Source organism: Oncorhynchus mykiss, chromosome 2 (assembly GCF_013265735.2).
Source record: "Oncorhynchus mykiss isolate Arlee chromosome 2, USDA_OmykA_1.1, whole genome shotgun sequence".
NCBI lineage: Eukaryota > Metazoa > Chordata > Actinopteri > Salmoniformes > Salmonidae > Oncorhynchus > Oncorhynchus mykiss.
In genome coordinates this window covers 74,078,763-74,102,667 of record NC_048566.1, presented here as the reverse complement: position 1 = coordinate 74,102,667, position 23,905 = coordinate 74,078,763, and the positions used below count along the sequence as shown (strand labels likewise).

At 43.0% G+C, this 23,905-nt stretch overlaps 1 protein-coding gene across 2 annotated transcripts in view; it reads right to left on the bottom strand.

Annotated features, from left to right (window-relative positions):
- LOC110495989 (RNA polymerase II elongation factor ELL2) overlaps positions 1-23,905 on the bottom strand; it is a 40,861-nt gene that overhangs the window by 8,157 nt on the left and 8,799 nt on the right. For both annotated transcript variants that reach the window (XM_021571589.2, XM_021571578.2), the window contains exons 3-8: positions 13,158-13,285; positions 12,292-12,452; positions 5,794-6,038; positions 5,144-5,268; positions 3,631-3,748; positions 2,826-3,282 (exon numbers count right to left, since the gene is read on the bottom strand). In XM_021571589.2, coding sequence (XP_021427264.2) covers positions 2,826-3,282; positions 3,631-3,748; positions 5,144-5,268; positions 5,794-6,038; positions 12,292-12,452; positions 13,158-13,285 — 1,234 coding nt within the window. The remainder of the gene's footprint in view (positions 1-2,825; positions 3,283-3,630; positions 3,749-5,143; positions 5,269-5,793; positions 6,039-12,291; positions 12,453-13,157; positions 13,286-23,905) is intronic.

Below are 23,905 nucleotides of genomic sequence, written 5' to 3'. Positions count from 1 at the left end.
TGCAGTAAATATGGGTAATAAAAACAGACATTTTGACTGTGATCTTTGCTATTTTGTATATTCAGAGTGTTTGACAATATTTATGTATCTATGGAAAGTGTTTATTCGTATGTATACAAATACCGGGCAGTCTATGCTGTAATCTTGTTGGCTCAAATAAACGGAGTAGGTGCTTCTTCTAATGATTAAACTGCTCTGATTTCCATGTGTGCATAGGCCAGAAGTAGTGTACATCAGGGATCCCGTTAGGAAAACGTGGCGCCAGATATTTGACCGGCAGCGTTTTCATTTACCGGACATTTGAGAGATTTACCGGACCCATGTGCATACGTAACCTGATTAGGGCGGCCACCCACAATGCTTAGAATTATTATTATTTTTTTTGTATTTATTTATTTCACCTTTATTTAACCAGGTAGGCTAGTTGAGAACAAGTTCTCATTTGCAACTGCGACCTGGCCAAGATAAAGCATAGCAGTGTGAACAGACAACACAGAGTTACACATGGAGTAAACAATTAACAAGTCAATAACACAGTAGAAAAAAAAAAGAGTCTATATACATTGTGTGCAAAAGGCATGAGGAGGTAGGCGAATAATTACAATTTTGCAGATTAACACTGGAGTGATAAATGATCAGATGGTCATGTACAGGTAGAGATATTGGTGTGCAAAAGAGCAGAAAAGTAAATAAATATAAACAGTATGGGGATGAGGTAGGTAAAGTTGGGTGGGCTATTTACCGATAGACTATGTACAGCTGCAGCGATCGGTTAGCTGCTCAGATAGCAGATGTTTGAAGTTGGTGAGGGAGATAAAAGTCTCCAACTTCAGCGATTTTTGCAATTCGTTCCAGTCACAGGCAGCAGAGAACTGGAACGAAAGGCGGCCAAATGAGGTGTTGGCTTTGGGGATGATCAGTGAGATACACCTGCTGGAGCGCGTGCTACGGGTGGGTGTTGCCATCGTGACCAGTGAACTGAGATAAGGCGGAGCTTTACCTAGCATGGACTTGTAGATGACCTGGAGCCAGTGGGTCTGGCGACGAATATGTAGCGAGGGCCAGCCGACTAAAGCATACAGGTCGCAGTGGTGGGTGGTATAAGGTGCTTTAGTAACAAAACGGATGGCACTGTGATAAACTGCATCCAGTTTGCTGAGTAGAGTATTGGAAGCTATTTTGTAGATGACGTCGCGGAAGTCGAGGATCGGTAGGATAGTCAGTTCTACTAGGGTAAGTTTGGCGGCGTGAGTGAAGGAGGCTTTGTTGCGGAATATAAAGCCGATTCTAGATTTGATTTTAGATTGGAGATGTTTGATATGAGTCTGGAAGGAGAGTTTACAGTCTAGCCAGACACCTAGGTACTTATAGATGTCCACATATTCTAGGTCGGAACCATCCAGGGTGGTGATGCTAGTCGGGCGTGCGGGTGCAGGCAGCGAACGGTTGAAAAGCATGCATTTGGTTTTACTAGCGTTTAAGAGCAGTTGGAGGCCACAGAAGGAGTGTTGTATGGCATTGAAGCTAGTTTGGAGGTTAGATAAGCACAGTGTTCAAGAATGACAGAAATCACCTTTAGATTATAGTAATTCATATTAACAGAACATGCAAGTCAAGGATGCAACGTTGTGCGATCGAAGTCTGATGTGCACTTTGTAGATGTTAGAATAACTGTCCACATTTACTTTTCCTCGGACAACAAGACGAGTAACGAGCAGCAAAATCACTAGTCTATGTCGATCTACTATCCCCCATAGTAGAAACGTTGACCTATTCTATTGGTCAGCTTGTGTAGAAAAAAATGCCTATTCCAAACAAACTCTGGGACAGCTGTGGGACGATAGGTCCCAAATTCATATGGCCTAGGCTAAATATGTATATATATTTAAAAGCAATGATTATTTTGCAGTAGATCAGAACGTTTAGCTTTAAATGTTGATGATTGATTATTTCTTCACATTATAAGCGCAGCAATGCGCACGAATGTTCGCTCCATAATACAATTAGCTGTTGTCAAAATGGCACCTCACATGCAAGCCGTTTCATGTGACAGTGATGAAAATATCAAATCAAATGAACCAGCAATGCAGTTTTAAGAAAAAATTATTAAGAAAATAATTACTTGATAATAAAATAAATAAAACTAACACAATAAAGTAACAATAACAAGGCTATATACAGGGCGTACCGGTACTGAGTCAATGTACAGTTTAGTCTAGGTAATTGAGGTAATATGTTCATGTAGGTTGGGGTAGAAATTTAGAAAGAGGGGAGATGCAACAACTAGCATGGGTTGCTAATATGACTAAGATTGTGCCTTTGTCTACTGGAGAATGAAAAAAAGTTGATATAAAATAATTGCCTCCACAGATAGGGTCTGATTGTGGCTAGGCTACTTTGAAGCAAGGTAAGACATCCCTCATCATATGTTTTAAAATGTTCAGGTTTCAAACAATTAAGTATGTTTTCAAAATGCATACTGCCTCCAGCTCATTGCAAGGTGGTTTGTTGTTTGAGATGCTGTCCAGTTAAATGTATTTCCATTGACTGGTATTTCCATCAATGAAAAGGCTAAAAGCATTATTTGCAATAGGATTTATTTTTCTCCCGGACAATTGACCAGCGGCAATTTTATTTATTGGCTTTTAAAAAGAAATGATCAGCTACTACCGGCTATCGGAAACTCTGCTGTAAATATACCCTTGGATATGATTACTGTATCATTATCAACATGTTTGTTTCTGCTATCATTCTAGTCAACAAGGTCTCAGAATTATATGATTTAGTTGAAAATTACATTGGGAATGAGAGGGTGCTTTTCTTACCATTGAAATGTTCCTGGTTCTGCTTCAGGTCGGGACTGTTCTCTATCCAGTCTTGTTTTAAGTGCTCCCGTTCCTTGTCTTTGTGCTTCTTGGACTTCTTCTTTTTGTGCTGGCCGTTGGCTAGCTGCTGGTCAGTGCAGATGGAGGGCTCTGTTTGTGGGGCCTTGGGGCTTGGTACTGCTGGGACCGGCTCGGTCCTCTCCAGCTTGGGAATGCTGGAGGAACCATCCAGTTTGTGCCGTGTGTAGAGACCATTAGGGCTTCCCTGGATGTGATTGTTGGTTCTCTCAAACTCTGTTTTGGTCTGTACACTGGTGTTGCCTGGACCAGATGAGCTACGGGCTCCAATGGGACCAAGGTGTCCATTGGAAAGGGACTGCAGGGGTAAACTGTGGTCTAATAGTCTTTGCTTCTTGGGGGTCTGACAATCAGATAGCTCAGAGGGAAATGGGCGTTTCTATGTGAAGGGGTAGAGAAGAGGTTTTTACCTGTAAGACTTTTTGGCAAAGACTAACCATTAAAACATCCCAACTGGCTCCTGAAAACGGCAGTGACTGAACTGCCTCCAGCACTCACATAAATAAAAAGCAGATGCTGCCACACCAAGAAACGTTCCTCTCATTTCTTCCGTACTCAATCTTATTCTGCAGTATGTCTTGTCAAAAGGCATAACACTGATCCACTAATTTAGGCCTTGAAATTAATCTCTGCATTCTCTTTCATTTCTAATGAATATCAAGAAAATAAACAGTGAGGAAGGGCAGGACGTAGACATTATTTTAGAGTTAGGAAGGTGGGTATTTACCACAGAGGGAGTTTTGACCGGGCTGAGTTGTGACGGAGAATCCCCAGGGGTTTTGTGGAATGAATGGTTTGACTGGAAACTCTTCAACTGGCTACTGCTGCTCAGTGGCTGCAGTTTCCTGCAACATTAGAAGGGGAAGGCATTTTTACTTTGCTATTCCGTCTATATTAGGGAAGATAATTTAAGCTTTAAACTTGACTTTGGACAGACGTATTAGTTTGTAAATAATGGTTCAAACTCCAACTGCAATTGTATGGTCTCCAGTGAAGTGAAAGAGTTGGGGCATGCTAACAGATGAAAACATAACACAACAAAACAGAAAGAACCATTTGGTTACTGTAACTTCAGGATCAAGATACATAAATTACAAGCAAAGTATGCCTTAGATGTGGCTGTTTCTATTAATATTTGCAAAAGAACAAATAGAACCACGCTGTCAGACAGAAATTACACTCCAAAATATTTTACAACACACCAGTTTTCTACACTTGACCTCAAAGTGAAACTGACAAGTTTGCCAGCATGTTTCAAACTGTTAGGCTATCTGTAGATTACATCTGTAAGAGACAGGCACTAAGGCGGAGCAGTGTCCAGTCATCTCAGTGAGGAGAACAATGGTGCCAGATGCAGGCTATGTTAGGCTAAACACTCCTCTCTCCACTGGCAATCTGCTTCCTCCAGCTCCTTCCTCACAGAAATCTCACTGGAATCAGAGTTCCATCATACCTCCCACAGCAACCACATTACCTTTTTAACTAGATGATCAATGGAATCTGCTGGAAGCATCACTGGCTTTCAGGACATTCCAGACATGAGATCCTCTGACAGACTAGGCTGCCAGCCTGGTTGGATTCTGATACTCATCACATCCAAATTAAGTTTCTCTCTGAGATAAACTATAGAAAAAGGCTCTTCATTATGATTCAAGAACGGAGATATAGTTATGAGCCAAGTCAACAGCACCCGTATCCTGTACATTCAAAAGGCTCTTTCTAACATGTGAGTCAGTATTGTAAACAGAAGGGCAACAGCCAGTTGCACAATAAGCAGGCAGGACGTGGACATCCATCCAAAATGATGTCCACTCTCTCATTCTGAAAAGCTCAGCCAGGCTGCTGTCCTCTACATTAATGCTATTTGGCAACACCATGCAGAGAATATTCCCCCCCCCCACCCCATTAAGACATTATCTGTGCAGCGATATAGTCATTTAGAGTCTCTCCTTTCAACATGATCACAGCAGCCTGCCACAGTAATCCAGTGGGCCTGCAGTCTTAGTGCCAGCACGTTGTCAAAAAGCATCAGAGCCCCCCGCTACTGAGGAGAGGTAATCATCCAAGTACTGAAGCTTACAATGTTACATTAAAATGAACTACAGACAAGGGGGGCTCTCCACCATGACACCAACATCATGTTGATATAGAGGGAAACATTAAAATATTCACTGGTGAGAATGAGAAGGGGAGTATGATGGTAGAGAAGACAGGTGAGTAGAAGTACAAGCCACACCCACCTGGCCAGGAGCCTATGGATGAGCTGCTTCTCTTCCTCTAGGTAACCGGGCCAATCCTTCTGGACATGACTGTAGAACTCATCCTTCAGAGTAAAGCTGTGGTCTTTGGGATTCAGTTTAGCAACCTGCAAATCAATGACAAACACATTTGAACCGTCTATCTCTAAAGCATTAGTTGCAGTTTTGACCCTGGTTAAAAAAAGGATCAACTGGCAGGCTGTCAAAGTTCAATAATACATTGTTCACTATTAACAAGTAATTCATAGTAAACACAGCACTTACACCAGCACTGTGTTCAGTTAGAGTCACAAATAGAATGGCTCCGTGACAAAGAGAGCGAGAAAGCGGCGAGAGAGAGAGGCTACTTTGCAGTGTCTACATTTGGAACCCCTAGAGGGGTTTAGAATTGCTTATAAATGCACCTGAATCCCAGAGGCACATTTAAAGTTGCTGTGATGTTTTACATGTGTTTCATTTACCTAAATAGATTAGGTTTATTAATTTCAAATGTATTACAATTGGACCACAATATGCAAAAGTTGTGCGTTATTGAGTTTGATCTCTACTCAGTGAAACCAGCGCCTACCATGCACCTGCAGCCTAGTGCCAGAATACAGTTTTAGTGTCGTGTTGTGTTCTAGAGGTCTCACATCGTCCAGTACTGCTCCCAGATCAGCCTTGTCCTTAGGACTGGCCCTCTCCCTCTCCAGCCACAGCAGCAGCTCAGGCTTCCTGTAGGCCTTCAAGGCCAAGACGTGGATGATGCGGTCTCTTAGGGGCCGGAGGGCCACTGGGCTGGGGGCCCCGCTCCTCTTGTTGCTGGGGGAGTGCTTGTTGCTGCTGCTGTCCATGCTTGACGACAGGCCCTGCTTCCTCTGGATCTTCACACATTTACCTGACAGAGAAAAGTAGATACACAGAGATGTTAGTGACATACAAACAATATTATAGACATAAGTTACCTTCTTACACATCTAAGCTACTGTTACCAAGTAAAGAGTAGTGGTTTTGTGCTCTTGTCAGTCGGTGAAACTTTCAGCAATTACCACAATTATCACTTGGATGATCTAAAGCGCTCATAGAAAGCCAAGCAGTACACTGGACAAGCGGGATGGGAGGATTATGTTCTAACTGCCTCTGGACAGGTTTCAAATAGACTGAAACTTCTCTGAGCCCAGCAACTCAACATCAGGCCAATCCTCAGGCCAGTTATGCAAAAAAGGCCTGGTATAATGTGTGAGACAAGGGCCAGAGGCAAAACCTGATGTGCTTTGTCTTGACAGATGTCTGTCATAAATACAGTATGCAAACACTGCACACAGGAATAGCACCTTGCATCCATAGCAGGAAATAGCATCTGAACAAACATGTTTAGCCAGAACTCAAACAGCCTCATGTACACATACACATTTAAGTGTTGGTGCGCAGCGCCAGGCTTGGAGTTCAGTGAAAGAGTTGCCAGTGAAGTTAACCGGCTCCTGTGCAAGCAGAGGAGCATGGAAAGTTAAACACCTCACTGCTCACTCATACACAAAGGCCTTTTCTTCCTGTTGCAGCACTAATTCTCCTGGCTCCAAGCCAGCAGGACGTGGCGGTGCTTATAGATATATCTCCCAACCCTGATCTCATTAAAAAAGTTTAAGCTCTGCATTGAAGGTTGCTATAGGACGGAAAGCACAGCATCTTCATGGAAGCAGAGTGGTTCTGGTACAACTGGTATCTACTATATTAAGTAAAGCTGGAGCCCAGCTGCACTGTACAGTGCGTGAAAGAGTTGATTTACTCTATGACATATGGACCTAGATGATTTACATACTCTGTAAAATAATGTCTGGCACCATGCACTCAATTTGACATTTCTAAAAGTTTACAGTTGTTGCACAACTGGAATGTAATAATGTTAAAGCTAGAATCTGCAGTTGCTACATCAATTTTTGGACTTCTAAATTAATAATATGTACCCATTGATTCTTGAAGAATATAACTTATAAATGACTTATGAGCTTAGTTCAACTGTTATAGAACTCAAAATAAAAACTTGTTTCACTCCAATGTTTGGAAACAATGTACAGCTGAAGTCGGAAGTTTATATATACTTAGGTTGGAGTCATCGTTTATCAACCACTCCACAAATTTCTAGTTTACAAACTATAGTTTGGCAAGTCGGTTAGGACATTTACTTTGTGCATGACACAAGTCATTTTTCCAACAATTGTTTACAGACAGATTACTTCACTTATAATTCACTGTATCACAATTCCAGTGGGTCAGAAATGTACATACACTAAGTTGGCTGTGCCTTTAAACAGCTTGGAAAATTCCAGAAAATCATGTCATGGCTTTAGAAGCTTCTGATAGGCTAATTAACATAATTTGAGTCAATTGGAGGTGTACCTGTGGATGTATTTCAAGGCCTACCTTCAAACCCAATGCCTCTTTGCTTGACATCCTGGGAAAATCTAAAGAAATCCAAATCCTCCTAAAAATAATTGCAGACCTCCATAAGTCTGGTTCATCCTTGGGAGCAATTTCCAAATGCCTGAAGGTACCATGTTCATCTATACAAACAATAGTACGCAAGTATAAACACCATGGGACCACGCAGCCATCATACCGCTCAGGAAGTAGACGCGTTCTGTCTCCTAGAGATGAACGTACCTTGGTGCGAAAAGTGCAAATCAATCCCAGAACAACAGCAAAGGACCTTGTGCTGGAGGAAAATGGTACAAAAGTATCTATAGCCACAGTAAAACGAGTCCTATATCGACATAGCCTGAAAGGCCACTGAGTAAGGAAGAAGCCACTGCTCCAAAACCGCCATAAAAAAGCAAGACTATGGTTTGCAACTGCACATGGGGACAAAGGTCATACTTTTTGGAGAAATGTCCTCTGGTCTGATGAAACAAAAATAGAACCATAATGACCATCGTTATGTTTGGAGGAAAAAGGGGGAGGCTTGCAAGCCGAAGAACACCATCCCAACCGTGAAGCACGGCTGTGACAGCAGCATGTTGTGGGGGTTCTTTGCTGCAGGAGGGACTGGTGCACTTCACAAAATAGATGGCATCATGAGGAAAGAAAATTATGTGGATATATTGAAGCAACATCTCAAGACATCAGTCAGGAAGTTAAAGCTTGGTTGCAAATGGGTCTTCCAAATGACCCCAAGCATACTTCCAAAGTTGTGGCAAAATGGCTTAAGGACAACAAAGTCAAGGTATTGGAGTGGCCATCACAAAGCCCTGACCTCAATCCTATAGACAATTTGTGGGCAGAACTGAAAATGCGTGTGCGAGCAAGGAGGCCTACAAAGCGGACTCAGTTACACCAGCTCTGTCATGAGGAAATTCTTTGTTATTGTTTTAGCTAAGGATTCTAGCTTTAAAACCATATTGGTTAACAAGTCTTCAAAATGTATATTCTTCAAGACGCCCATATGAAATGCTTTGCATAACAGTTACACAAAACTTCCTGACACTTTCATAATGTGAGAAATGAGGATATCATCAACATATACTATGCACCCCAGTAAGATTAAAGGGTGTAATTTTAATCAACTCTGGGCCTGAGGGTAAATCTCTGCTTTTGCCAAATGCAATGCAGTTTCCAGAGCTTGTCGTAACAGCTACTGTGGTTCAAGACACATACAATTTACAGTCCAATATCTCCCTGTAGTGTAGTGAAATAGCCTGTGTTGCCACATTTTAAACATGCAGCGACTAGACGCTATCAACAATAAATTCTATATGCTTGTCATGTAGTTGGTTATGGGAAGGTTTGCAAAGCGCCATTCTGTCTACTGTATAGCTTTTACACGAAACACTGAACATGCTTGACTAAAACATACTTAACTTATTAGAAATAGGATATGGGTTGGTTCCTTTGTTGCTGAAAAATATTGTGTGAAAAATGCTCTAAAAAAAAATCTAAAGCAGTAACTAGATACAGTAGTTGTAAGGTTCTGTATATATTTTCTTAGTCAAACTTGTTCTGTGTTCTGTTTGGTTGTGTTCTTGAACGTATCCCTGTTTGGTTGTGTTCTTGAACGTATCCCTGTTTGGTTGTGTTCTTGAACGTATCCCTGTTTCTTTGTGTTCTTGAACACATGTAATTTTTGTTCATTGTTTTCACCTGTGTTAGTTACTCACCTGGTCTCATCAGCTCCTGATTTAGTTCAGTTCATTCTGTTTGTGCCTTTGTGAGGTATTGTTTGTTTTGACTCTATTAAGCCTTTTCCTAGCTTGTTTGTGAGATCCAGTTATAGCCATCAGTCTTAGTTTTGATTCACCTGCTTGTTTGCCTACCTGTGTATGACCATTGCCTGCCTGTGATCACGATTCCTGCCTTCTGTGAAAGGTGTAATAAACACCTGCCGCGCTCTGCGTGTGAATCTACACCTTTTTCGTCCTGAGTATTCATTACAGTAGTCACGTTTGGACACAACCATGTTGATAACATTGAAACCAAAACAGTAGCATTCACCCAAAATGTACGGTTACACCAAAGACTATATAATGGCTCAGCTTGATATTGTATGGGTGTTCCTCATCCCATCTGTCACCAAGGTGTAGTGTATCACAACCATGAGTAAAGTACGTCAGACTGACACCAGACCCAGCAGAGAAGTGATGATGATTGACTGAGCCTATAACAGGCTAAGGAGAAGTTCTTCATGGTTCCATGTTGGGAGTCTATCCAGGACGGTGGGGTTAAGTCCTACTCTAGCAATAAGTGCCATGGGATCTTCAGTGATCACAGAGTTAGGATCTTGGCTTATCATCTTAACTGAAAGAGTGCACACAGTGTGTGGTATTCCTCACTCCTATAGACTCCTATAGAGGGAGGAGCTCTGTAGCATGTTCTACTGCTACCTGGTGTTCTCAGGCCGTCTCCTAACAAGATGACACTAACTGGACTAACCAGACCCAACACTAACTGGACTAACCAGACCTAACCCTTCTAACCCTCAATACTAGCAAACAGGTGTTGGGGGATTCACTATACATCTATCTCCACTGAATATGTTCAACTAAAACACATTCCCTTTATAAGACAGTTTTGTACAGTTACAGTAATGATCAGAGATGACCTTAACATGCTTTTTACAGAATTTCTTCAATCTTTTCACTGGGAAAGTATTCGAGCCATACATTAAAACTAAATGATATGCATTTTCCTGCAAACTATCATTTGTATGTAGAAACATGAGGAGATAGCCATAGAATTACTGTACCACAAAAATACTGCTGGCTGCCACAGGAGGTTTGTGTGCACAGTAGAACATATGACATATAGTTTATGACCCTTTAATTTCAGTTGCCTTTGAATGGGTGCCTTACTGTCCTGTCCACGCTGTGGGAAAGTGAGCCCAGTTGTGTGCCTTAAACCTCATGAAACCAATGTCAATGTTCCCAGGCTGAGGATTCAAGTGGACATCCTCCTTTTCACTTGACTAACTTTAATTTAAAATGCATTATTTGGATTAGAATTCAGTCGTTGTTTTGCACCCATTCAGCAAAGACATTACACTGCAATCTCAACATGACAGCTACCTTTAACAGGATTGTGCAACAGCCCTCAAGGAGCCTATTTCAACAGCATGGCATGTCATGTGTTCTGCCACCTCTGGTCTCTTGGCCCTCCCACCCCTACGGGAAGGCAGCTCAGCCCAGTCCAGTCTAAGCTCTTCTCTGTCCTGGCACCCCAATGGTAGAGCCAGCTTCCCTTGAAGCCAGGACAGCAGAGTCCCTGCCCATCTACCAAAAACATCTGAAACCCTACCTCTTTAAAGAGTATCTGAAATGGATAAGAGCGTCTGCTAAATGACTACAATTTAAAATGATAAAATGTGCAGCTTGCTTCAACAGCGGTAGAACATGGATTGTGCAGTATGTTCTATTTATGTTTTAGACAATATGTGTAAAACTGTAAAACTGTCAGTGTCTGCAAAGAAGAGCTCTATGTGCCTTAAATCCACAAATGCATATTATGTCATAAAGACAGCATAGTTCTACACGTCTGTTCAGGTTATAATACACAGCATCGGTAACATGTCCATTTAGAACCCACCAGAAGACACATAAGTATACCTGTGTCTGCATCCTCCTACATGGCATGTAACTAATGCACATCCCAATGGTCCCACTGGTTCACATGCTGTATAAAGATATCTACAGCACTGCTATGCTGGGCTCTCGAGTGGCGCAGCAGTCTAAAGCACTGCATCTCAGTGCTAGAGGTTCGATACCGGGCTGTATCACACTGCATCTCAGTGCTAGAGGTTTGATACCGGGCTGTATCACACTGCATCTCAGTGCTAGAGGTTCGATACCGGGCTGTATCACACTGCATCTCAGTGCTAGAGGTTCGATACCGGGCTGTATCACACTGCATCTCAGTGCTAGAGGTTCGATACCGGGCTGTATCACAACCAGCCGTGATTGGGAGTCCCATAGGGCGCCGCACAATTGGCCCAGCGTCATCCGGGTTAAGGGAGGGTTTGGCCGGGGTAGGCCCTCATTGTAAAATAAGAATTTGTTCTTAACTGGCTTGCCTAGTTAAATAAAGGTTAAATAAAAAAAGTATGCTCCCACAATAATATCTTTACATAGTGGCACAAACAGGTTTTTGATTCAGATTTTCGTCAGTTCTTAACTACTTATGGTAAATTATGGCCTTTGCTTCAGAGAATCTGCAAACAATAATTCAGTATTTCAGCTGATGAAAACTAATTGAATCGCAGCCACTGTAATTAAACTCTTAGGCAGAACTTCATCCACTCAGCATGAGACTTGTTAGTGCATACTTCTGGCAAACTCAATCACATGAATGGAGCTGGCAGGCAGGTTGGCAGTGTGCCTGAGCAATCTGGTCTAAATGAAGGGAGAAGAAGAAGAAAAAGAGGCCTCCCCTGTCGCATGAATAATTGCAACCCAGTACTTTGATCAACTATGCGATAACTTCCACACCATATGGCAATTATCAGCAGGACAAGATGGTAAAAGGCGATGGATTAGAAGCTTTCAGAGAACATTAAAACACCTCCATTATTTTGCCCTTGATCCCCAAAGGTAAAGGGCTCGGTGTGAAGCTGGTTTGGACGTAGCTCAGCCAGCAGAGGAAAAAGCAGCCTGTGACTGCAGACTTACCACGAGTGGAGCCTGGCTTGATCTCGATGGCCGACCTGCTCATGATGTCCTTCTCCACCTGAGACATGCGCTCCCGGGTCATCTGGTACGAGTCATCAGTGGCACACACAGTGATCTTGTCCTGAATACTGCCCTGGCCCTCCAGGTGCTCCCTGCCCTCCCTGAGGCAAGTAGAAGATCAGGCTCACATAGCAGCAAACAGTCTCACACTACTTCCAAATCAATACAGCATTTCTTGAAAATGTGTTTTGTGTGATTCTGTCTACATATGACATGTGTCTCACTCCCATGACTGGTTCTGTGACTTCTGTCCTCATGCTTGTTCCTCACATCCTATGCTAAGGCATTAAGCTGCAGAACAAGTGAAGTATTGTAAAGCCACAAGACTTTGAGCTGCAGGGCAAACAGAGCGTCACAACTCTACCCCTCCAACTAACCCTACATGGTTCCAAACACTGTGATCTCACTGTCCTCAGACATGTGTAGGTCAAAGGTCTAGAGACAACCAACCTCAACTGTCAAACTTTAGCAACACAGTATGCTAAATAGGTGCTTACAGTAACTCAAAAGACAAAAAAAAAAGCTAAACAGAAAGTACTTAAATCAAAACAGACAGAGTTTATGAGTAGTTCTAAAATAAGACTGAACTGTATTATACATGCAATGGTAAGAAAAATTGTCTGAGGATAAGCTGTAATTTGAAGCGGTCACATTGTGACAAGGGTTACTTAGGTTGGCAATAGGAGAGAGTGTAAGAGAGAGCAGTGTCTCAGAAGTCCTGTGGTCACAATCTGACTGAACTGGTTGTGGTTGACTGTGAAAACAGTGGTGTGTGCTTACCTTGAGACATACTGGTGTGTGCTTACCTTGAGACATACTGGTGTGTGCAGTCGAAGCTGGCCTGAGGTTTGTCCTTGCTATCACTGGACAGGTAGAAGGAGAAGACCCGTAGTGCGTCCGAGGCATCTGGGGACGGGGCGGGGATCTTGATGTACTGTTGTCAGGGGACACAGAGAGATCGTTAGAGCACTGAGGGGACCATGTGTAAAATGATAAATGTTTATCATGTTTAGCATATTCAGCTGTGCCATCGGACTGCATATTCTAAACATGCTAAATGAAATGCCTTGCGTTTGTGTCATACAATCCGAAAAGTTTTGGTATCTAACTTATACAGGACTGTAAAGACTGAACTGGATATTAGTCATCAATTAGGTTACACATTTAATTGGATAGCTAAATAGGAAGACTGAGGTTATTGACATTGCATATGATTCAACTGCTGAGGGTGGCAGCCAGGCAGCCTCTGGCTTAATGTGATATCAAATCAAGCCACATCTGAAGCATTTGAAAGTCAACTAGGCATATCATATCACTTCTCAATCTAATTCCAAACATCAACACACATCTTGAAATCCATGCTGTAGTTCTGCTCTTCGATGGTACACTATATATACAAAGGTGGCTGACCCGTTCAAATAAGTGGATTTGACTATTTAAGCCACACCCATTGCTGACAGGTGTATAAAATTGAGCACACTGCCGTGCAATCTCTATAGACAAACATTGGCAGTAGAATGCCCTTACTGAAGAGCTCAGTGACTTTCAATGTGGCACCGTCATAGAATGCCCCCTTTCCAACAAGTGAGTTCGTCAAGTTTCTCCCTGCTAGAGCTGTCCCAGCCAATTGAAAGTGCTGTTATTGTGAACTGGAAATGACTAGGAGCAACAACGGTTAAGCCGCGAAGTGGTAGGCCACACAAGCTCACAGAACGGGACCGCCGAGTTCTGAAGCGTATAAAAATCGTCTGTCCTTTGTTGCAACACATACTGCTGAGTTCCAATCTGCTTCTGGAAGCATTAACTATTCGTCAGGAGCTTAATTAAATGGGTCTCCATGGCTGAGCAGATGCACACAAGTCTAAGGTCACCATGTGCAATGCCAAGTGTTGGCTGGATTGGTGTAAAGCTCACCGCCATTGGACTCTGGAGCAGTGGAAATGTGTTCTCTGGAGTGATGAATCACGCTTCACAATCTGGCAGTCCGACGGTCAAATCTGGGTTTGGTGGATGCCAAGGAATGCAGAGTGCCAACTATAAAGTTTGGTGGAGGAAAAATAATGGTCTGGGGATGTTTTTCATGGTTCGGGCTAGGCCCCTTAGTTCCAGTGAAGGGAAATCTTAATGCTACAGCATACAATGACATTCTAGATGATTCTGTGCTTCCAACTTTGGGGAAGGCCCTTTCCTGTTCAGCATGACAATGCCCCGGTGCACAAAGCGAGGTTCATGCATAAATGGTTTGTTGAGATCGGAGTGGAAGAACCGAACCTCAACCCCATTGAACACCTTTGGGATGAATTGGAACGCCGACTGCGAGCCAGGCCTAATCGCCCAACATCAGTGCCTGACCTCACTAATGTTCTCATGGCTGAATGGAAGCAAGTCCCCGCAGCAATGTTCCAACAGCTAGCGGAAAGCCTTCCCAGAAGAGTGGAGGCTGTTATAGCCATATTAATGCCCATGATTTTGTAATGAGATGTTTGACGAGCAGGTGTCCATATACATGTAGTGTATTATCGATTACAGTGTTCCTCTGTAGTTGCTAACTGAATGCTGTGTCCATACAGAACAATTCAGTTCCTCAATTTTCAATCGCTGTTCCTAGCCCAATCCTGGTATAGAGAACAGTGTAGACTGTAGTTTCTACAAAAACATTTTTCAGATTCTTTCTATTCATACTATTAAATGGTAAGTCTTAAACAAGTCTTTAAAAAACACGTTCCCTTCTTCTGTCTAAAAGTTATTGTGTGCTTGGTACATCCATATAAAACCATCTTCTCTCCAAACTAACATTCTCTGCTATCCTCAAACAACCCAATATAATATGGAAGCACAGTGCACAAAAACACCAATTATAGATGTATAAATACAGTCTTAAACAGGCAAAATGTAAAATTGTTTTCAAGCCGTAAAACTGACCTAAATAAGCTACTGGCTAAGACAATAACCCAGGCCACGTGGGGACATACTTGGTGACCTCATGTCAGCCATTGGACCGGGGAGGCTGATATCCTGGCATTACCAATAGGAACTCATGACCCTCTACCTGGATAATAGTGGCCAGTGTCATATACAGTACTGTCCAGGGCTCCCCTGGCAACCAACAGAGCTATGGGGCCACCATCAGTTACATTAAATGGCCTAAAAACCTACTTTCACTAAATGGCCAATTCAACAAAGAATGTTATTAACCAAGAGGTATTGTAATATACTTAAAAACATTGGGCACTGACTGTCCATTTATTCAAGTTGAAATTGACAGTTGTGTTGATGCTGAGCCTGTGCCCTAGGGTCTCTTCTCACTACGAGAGATTGCCCAGAGGTTTCGAGAAAATACCCTCGGGTCGACCTTTAACTGTAATACACCACCTCCGGAGGTTGCGGGTGAGCAGAATTGTCTTCTAAATACACCACCTCCGGAGGTTGCGGGTGAGCCTTGCTCACCCCCCTCCTCTGAGCATTGCAGAATTGTCTTCTAGAGTCAAATGCTTCTACAGTAAAATTCTTAATAGCAGAGCAATGTTTTTTAAACAGCTGAAATGTATCTGCATTTTCCTTATATTTGAGGCTCGTTTACTCTGAAATTGACACCGTAGCTTTGAGGGAATCTCAGAACACTGTCATTTATTTCAAAGCAAAAGCTAACAAGAATGCAAGTAGCCGAATTTCTCAACTCCAAGATGTACAAGTACAATAAAGTTGAGTGGTGACGAGTGTGGGTGTACTGCACCTCCGACTAGATCGAGTTGCTGTCAGTTGATACTTGTAAAAATGTCCATTATTGAATAATTTCCTTGTACCCATGTTTGTCCTGTGTAAATGCAAGCTTTTCTTTGGGTGCTAAAATCCATAGTTTTTTATAAAAATTGCATTTTATGTGAGCAATCTAGCTATGGTTCAGATAGCTGAATGCTAACGTCAGCCAATGTTAACTAACGAAGCTAACTAGCTAGCTAGTAATATGCAAGGGTGAAAGTAAGGCGGTCTGGTATGGCATCCTGGCAAAATACACCGTACAGGTAAAATATGAGCCTATCTCAATAAATAAAACAAAATGTAAAGAAAACTGTAGGCTATTACACCACTATTTATCATTACTGCATGTCAGAGGCATGACAATTTTGCAAATGGACTTATAAATGGGCGTCATAGCCTACGCTCCAAAATGTGATGTGGTACGAAGAGAACATTTAAATCAGAACATGATTGACATTTTGCCAAGGCAGAGATAAGTGACCGAGACGGGCACGGACAGCAGTGGCTGCATAAATTCTGGCGTAATGACAATTGTCAAATGTCATACATTTTGTTAGGGTGTTTTGTGTAACAGATGTCTTATTCCATTCACCACTGTTTGGAGGCTGGAAATATGTGGATGAACGTGCACGGGTAGCCTAGTAAAGGAGCCATTTGAAGTGACGGTTTGACAAGTGTGCACACACATAGGCGGTCCCGTACCGGGAACAAATTAATTAAACTTTCACCCCTGGTAAAATGCGAGGAGGATGCAATCATTTTGCTTAGCTTGCTAGCTACTTATCGCTGTATAATATTAATGACCCTGTATGATAATGTTACTGTACTTTTATATTTGTATGAGAGGGGTAAACGTACATTTTTGCTTTTCTAAAGTTACTTGATGAAGCAGATGTTGTTGGCTAACGTTAGCTAGCAGCTGTGCCACTTTGGCTGTGATATTGTTTTGCAACTAAATGAATGAGTGGATGGACGAGAAAATAAACCATTTTGGCATCTGCACATGCTTGTGAATTGTTGCATTATTTAAAGAGTGTAATATGGTTTTGTTGCATTAATCAAGAGTGCAATATGGTAGATTAAAAGTTGTTCGCATAGCTGGCTAGCAGGTACTGTGATAATTACGGTAAATTTGAGCTGCGAAGCAAGAACGTCATCCCCTCTCTCAGCATGGGACATTCCATTGCTAATGTAAATTGAGAAGTTTATGTACATATTATGTAAATAGACATTTTTGTCCCGATGCCTCTCTTCCAACTTTCGTCAATCTGAATAAGCAGAGGAAATTTGAGGACAAGATCTAATTAAATTACATTTTATTCATCACATGCTCTTAATCAACAGGTGTAGACTAACAGTGATATGCTTACTTACAGCCCTTCACAACAATGCAGAGAAAGAAAAAAGAGGAATAGAAAAGTAAAACACGTAATAATAAAAGTGATAATAAATACACAGTGAGTAATGATAAATTGGCTATATACACACGGTACCAGTACTGAGTCTATGTGCAGGAGTATGAGGTAATTGAGATAGATATGTACATATAACTAGGAATAAAGTGACTAGGCAACAGGATTGAAAGTAAACAGTAGCAGCAGTGTATGTTACGAGTCAAACAAAGTTTGTGCAAAAAGGGTTAATGCAGATAGTCCAGGTAGCTATTTGGTTAACTAATTAATTAACTTATGGCTTGGGGGTAGAAGCTGTTCAGGGTCCTGTTGGTTCCAGACTTTGTGCATCAGTACCGCTTGCAGTGCAGTAGCAGAGAGAACAGTCTATGACTTGAGAGGCTTGAGTCTTTGACAATTTTTAGGTCCTTCCTCTGACACCGCCTGAAAGGGGCAGAGAGATGGGCCACAGAATGATTACTTCTTTTGACCCAGCATGATTACTGACTGACTGACAATGTGCACAGCCGTACAGTATTCAGAATTCAGAAATGGTTGGCAAATCATCTGAAAGTAAGTCACTTTCACTTCTCTAATGGTGTCAGACTAGCTTGACACGGCTAACAACACAAAGGACCAAAACATAACGTAATATTTTCATCTTATTAGGAGCCATAAGACAAACAGAGGACAGACAGTGGCCTTGAAACAGTATGTTTCGTTATATTTGTGAAGTGATTGATTCCAGGCTGGCTGGCAGAAAGCACAGTGCCTGGGGTAGATGTGGCAGGCAGGACTCTGGCTGCCACAAATGCCTAGTTATGCAGTACAGCAATAAGCTTCTGTAGCTTGTAGCCAATAAACAGTTCCTCTTTCAACCCCCCCCCCCTCCCATCTCTCTCCCCCGAACCCCACAGCGAGCTATGCACCCTACCCCCATCACCGAGCCTCAGCTCTCTTTACAGCACACAACATGCAAGCCACACTGCGGAACACAAAACGCAAGGCAGCCCACAAAGCCATGGACACTTGTGATATCAAACTGACCATTAGTTATGTTGACCTATATCTGTCCAGCCCTTTGTGAAGTGGTGGGGTACGATTCCACTAATGGCTGCTTAAGGTTTCTGCTAATTAACTGCCATCAACCAAAAAAGAGTCAAAGTAAACAGAAGCAACAGAAGAGCCATATCGTCAGGACCTATTACCTCAAGACTTGGTCTTGACCAAAATTACAAGCAACAAGTCATAGAAAGAGAGGCTCCAGAAGTAGGTCAAGGCAGACAGCATTGCAATGGAGAATGACTTGTTTCAAATGGAGACACTGATAAACAAAAGCCTGCCTGCCCCTAGGGAGAGCACAGCTCAGGGTTTACAGTCTTAGCTGTGCAATCCCCGCACCCCCCAGAACCCCAACCCCCATAACGCCAGCACTTCCCTCGGTTTCTATGCCCTTAGTGCGAGGCAAACATTGAGCACCCCCCTCCAGCCAAGCGTTAGAGTTGCCTGTCACCTAATCAATGTTACTCAGGTCAGTCCATTTTGAGAGCGCCCCCATTTTATTCACAGCTTTCTTCTCCATCTTCATAACCATATGTAATTTAACCCATTAGTTCCCAGCTCTGCACTCCTGGGGGAGAAATCATCTCCCCTGGCAGCTTTTAGCCCCGACAGTACCTGGTGTGAAGTTTAAGGGCCCTAAAGCATGAGGCACTCCCGTTAAAAGCTCTGTCTGAGCACACAGGGGCCATCATCAACTGGCTACCTGCCACTTTCTCCTGTCTTCAGATTACATTTCCCAGGACAGTTAATCATGCTAGAGGGTTTCGAATAAACACTTAATAGAAAAGGTACACGAAAAAGCTTAGGCCTACATTTGTGTGCTTTTGTGTATTTAAAAGAAATCGATACAAATGTTCATCACAACAAAACTCTTGAAATATTGATAATTTGTTTTAAACTAAATAAAAAATAATCAATATTTTGTGGGTTCCCCTTTTCCAAACTGATGGAAATCTAACATGACTTTTACCTCGGACCCTTTCTGTTCCAGAACCACCACCCACATTGACAGGTAAGTTTAATATCAGCGTGAGTAACAGAGATGTGTATTTCCATAAAGCAGACTCACACAGGGCAGGCAGGTTGCACCATAAAGCTGTCCTTGCCCTGGGCCCCCAGGCCTCAGGGGCCCCTGTCTTCCCCAGGCAGTGTGAGCCTTCCCTTTCCATCTCTGGTTAAGGCGGGGGAGCCCCACACTCCCGCAGGTCACATGGAAGGACTAAGATCAAACATCTCCTAAGCTACGCTGCAGCTGAGGCCGTATGCCACACTTCAACCAAACATCAACATCAGCGATCAATGCCTCCAACTAACTACTTAGGTCCACATAGGAAACAAATCACTATTTAGCGTTCGCTAACCACAGGAATTAGGCATCACACTTCTGTCTGTACTCTTTATTTTATCTGATCATTCCAAGGGACATTTAAAATAGTAAGCTATGCCACATTACACAACATTTATTTTGTTCAAATCCTGGTACAATACTCTCAAGACAAGGTACAGGACAATTATAACAAATTGTGAGAAAGAATGGATAACATACGCAAATTATTCTAAAAACGCCCCAGCAGAACAAATGGGAGTCAGTCAGCTTTGTCCAATAGTGTCCATCCTGTGAGCTGAACTTGGCAGTTGGACAGTCATCCCAGCAAAATGGCATCAGATTGACAATCCTCAGCACCTTGTCAGAACAGTTTCTCGATGGGGCGCGGGGGAAGATACAATAACCCCCACTGTGGCCCAGGCACATATGCTGCAGCCTACTCCCGGCTGGCTGGCCGGCCCCGTGTGTTTAGAGATGTCAAATACTTTCAGGCTGTTGTAAGGTGTGAACTGGACTGGAACAGAACAACTTGGTGGGGGCTCTGCTGTTAGAGCAGGACAAAGGGCACCCCTCATTGGTGTCTATGGAAAACTCCTCCTCTGACACACAGACAGCATTAACACTATTCATTATCTCTGATCATGTTGCTCTTCTTCTGCCTTACATTTGGTGGCGGATGAGATCATTATTCTGGTAAAGATATATACTTTCTTTCCTCCTGCTAACCACCCATCTGCCAGGAAAGATGATAAGTATTTATTTGGTGATGTTCTTTTCTTCTCCTTGGGTCTGTAGACATTACCGAGCAGGTAGAGATCCTAGCTCTGGTATTTAGCATGGCAGCACAGTGATGGGAGCAGGTGCCTAGATATATGAACGTGATTTACTCTAGTCTGTGCCTCCTGCCCTTGTCTGTACTGACACTACTGGCCATTGTCTGCACAGTCATGGCTGCTGCTGTGAGCTGCCTGTCTTTTGTTCTTGCATCTTCCCCCACAGAGCTGAGAGCAATGGACCGTCGGCCAGCCTGGATTATTCATGAACAGCAGGGACGTGTGGCGGGCGGCTGGAGAGGGCTAGGACAACAGCACCGTCACAGCGTGACTCCCAGCTCAGCTCGTGCATGAGGGACGGTACTCCACAGTCCTCTCTTTCCCTGTCTCTCTGGTATGTGGTGATCACCAAAGCATCCCAAAGAGAGGACAAACAGAACAGAGAGAACTACTCTGGGAGGAGGGGGGGGTGGATTAGAGCTGGGGACAACAGCATTCCCTCCCTCTGCCACGCTGCATCTCCTCACAAACAGCAATACACACACGCTGGATCCATGTGTACTATGAGGAAACACTGCTAAGACACTCACAATGTTCCACACAGAACTATTGGTCAAAAAGGAAAAGGAAGCTTACAAGTGGTGCTTAAAAAGGAAGGCATTATTCCAATGACACATGCAGACAACGATAGAAGGCAACACAGGCAGACGATGCCACAGGGAAATCTGGGGCACATAATAATTCCGGCTCTCCACAATCCTCCCGCTGTTTACCGTATGATCAATGACTCATAGATGATGAACACAATGCATGAGATCACCTCTCTTTTAAATCATGCTTTTAGTGAGGCTGTCTTTTTGTTCCTGTGCTTCAAGTCAGCCCTACCGTTGATAAAGACTTGGCGATCCACAGAGAGGAGGGTTGGGGGTTTTAAGGGGGTTGTTGAGGGGAGTAGGGGGTGGGCAATTGGCCTGGCTACAGCATCCCCCAAGGTATCGACTCTTATGCCAAGCAAAATGTGCCTTCTCCAAGAGAGGCTGGGCTAATCTGTCAACCTCAGCAAACATATGGTTCAATAACTCACTCCCTCCATTCCTGTACAGTATATCACCCACTCTAAATCTGGTAAACAACGAGGTTGTTATCCTTCTTTAGGTTAAACAATAGCTCAGTCTGTAGTACTCTAGTGATTTGAACCCTAAAGAACACAAGCACTACAGACTTCCGACAGAAACTCTCCCCTCTGACCATTCCACCTCCGTAACCATCTTTGTTTACAGAGGCAGTGTTGCTTGTATCCTGTTGTGCTGCATTTTTAAAATGCTGGAAAAATAATGGATGTGGGAAGAGTTGAGGAAAAGTGACCATTGCTGATAGCCGAACAACCAACCAGACAAACAGAAAGATCGGAGGAACAGAGGATTGCTCTTTCTAACATCACATACTGCTTTTCACTCTCGCTGATGTCTGTTTTGTTGCACTGGTGCTTTCAGAGAAGAAGAAAAAAATGATATTTCAAAGTGATGTTATTACCCTCTAGGTAGCTTCTGGGTCAGTGCTTACTGGTGTACAGATGGATTTAGTTCCCACAGGATCTCCTTGGTTTAGCCTATTCCTGTGATGTGATATAAATAGCTGCCATGATGTTCCTATCACTGTTGATGTAATGAAAGGAGAACACTACAACTGTACAAGTATAAAGAATGGGGGCTGGGTATGTCAATCAATATTCCTAATAGTTTTTTGACATGTGCTAATAAATAAACACATATTGGTTGAGCTAATATGTGAGCAGCACTGCAACATCCTGGATCTATTAGTCATCCTGGAGAGGTGACCACACACTCTCTGAGTTGGTGCCGGGCCAGATAGATCAGTGCTGCTGGGAATCAACATGTTCTCAGTCCAACGACCAAACAATCAAAACATCAGAACTCTGTACCTCCAGTTCCATATCTGTGTTAAGTTACATGCTTAATTACTATACAAAAACATGCAAATATGTGCTTTCTAAAAAGCCCTTGTAACTTGGAATAATATCCTCCTTGAATCCCTACTACAGAGCTCCACGAGCTTTCTCAATATCAGAGCTGCTTGCTAAAGAAAGAGAGCCGGGCTTCCCTGGACTGGGAGATGTCTCATTAGGCTTGTCCCTCAGATACTGTGATCCCAAAATACTGGGGCCAACAGCTTTGCCAGTCAAAACAGTGGGCCTCAGATGCGCAGGGCACACAGAGCCTTTTTCCTAGCTTGACACATCTGGATGAATAGAGCAACGTGTGCCTGAAGGACGACTCCCCCCCCACCTTCTAGTTGTGCCACTGGGAAAGGACCTCTCTCTGACTGCATTCCTCTTATTGTTATTCTAATTAGCTTTCGGGAAAATACCTGACGGGCATGCACACACCGACACACACACACGCCGACACGGAGCTAAAGCTAATTTGCAGTGCGATGGAGAGGCTTAGCGCTCTGGGTGGGGGTAGGGTCGGGGCAGCCGCATGTGAGATGGAGGCCCTGATGTCGCCCAAGGCTTCAGCCAAGGCAGAGGGTGAAACGGCACAATAATCAGGGAGGTAGACGGGAGGGACCTAGCTGAGCCACACACAGTTGTCATTAGATGATCCCTGGGAAGAATGCTCCCTAATGCCTCATCTACTCTCCTCTCAGCACCAGACAGCATTTAGGATCTATTCTCATTGAGGGGGATTAAGGAGAATTTTGAGAGATTGTCGGGAGGTATCGATTCTCAAGAGACATTACTGTAATGTAAACTTCTGTATTTCTCACGTCTCTAACACTACCTTTGGAGGTCGCACACGACACTCACCCGACAGTTTCCCCCCTCTAAAGTAGTGCAGTGTAAACAGAATTGTCTCGTACAACCCAACATGCATACAGCAAAAATACAACTGAAATGTGTAGACATTTTCATTATATTTGAGACTTGTATTAAGTTTTCACCTGTTACTTTCTGAAATTGTCGCCTTAGCTTTAAAAAAGGGAAGCTCAGTGTTTTTCCCCCTTCAATGCTCTGAGCCACCTTCCTGGTAAGAAGAATGCAGAAAGAAGCTAATCAATTCACCAAATCAAAACCAATTTTAGTTGTCACATACACGTGTTTAGCAGATGTTATTGTGGGTGTAGCGAAATGCTCGTCTTCCTAGCTCCAACAGTGCAGTAATATCTAACAAGTAATATCTAACAATTTCACAACAATATACACAAATCTAAAGCAAAGG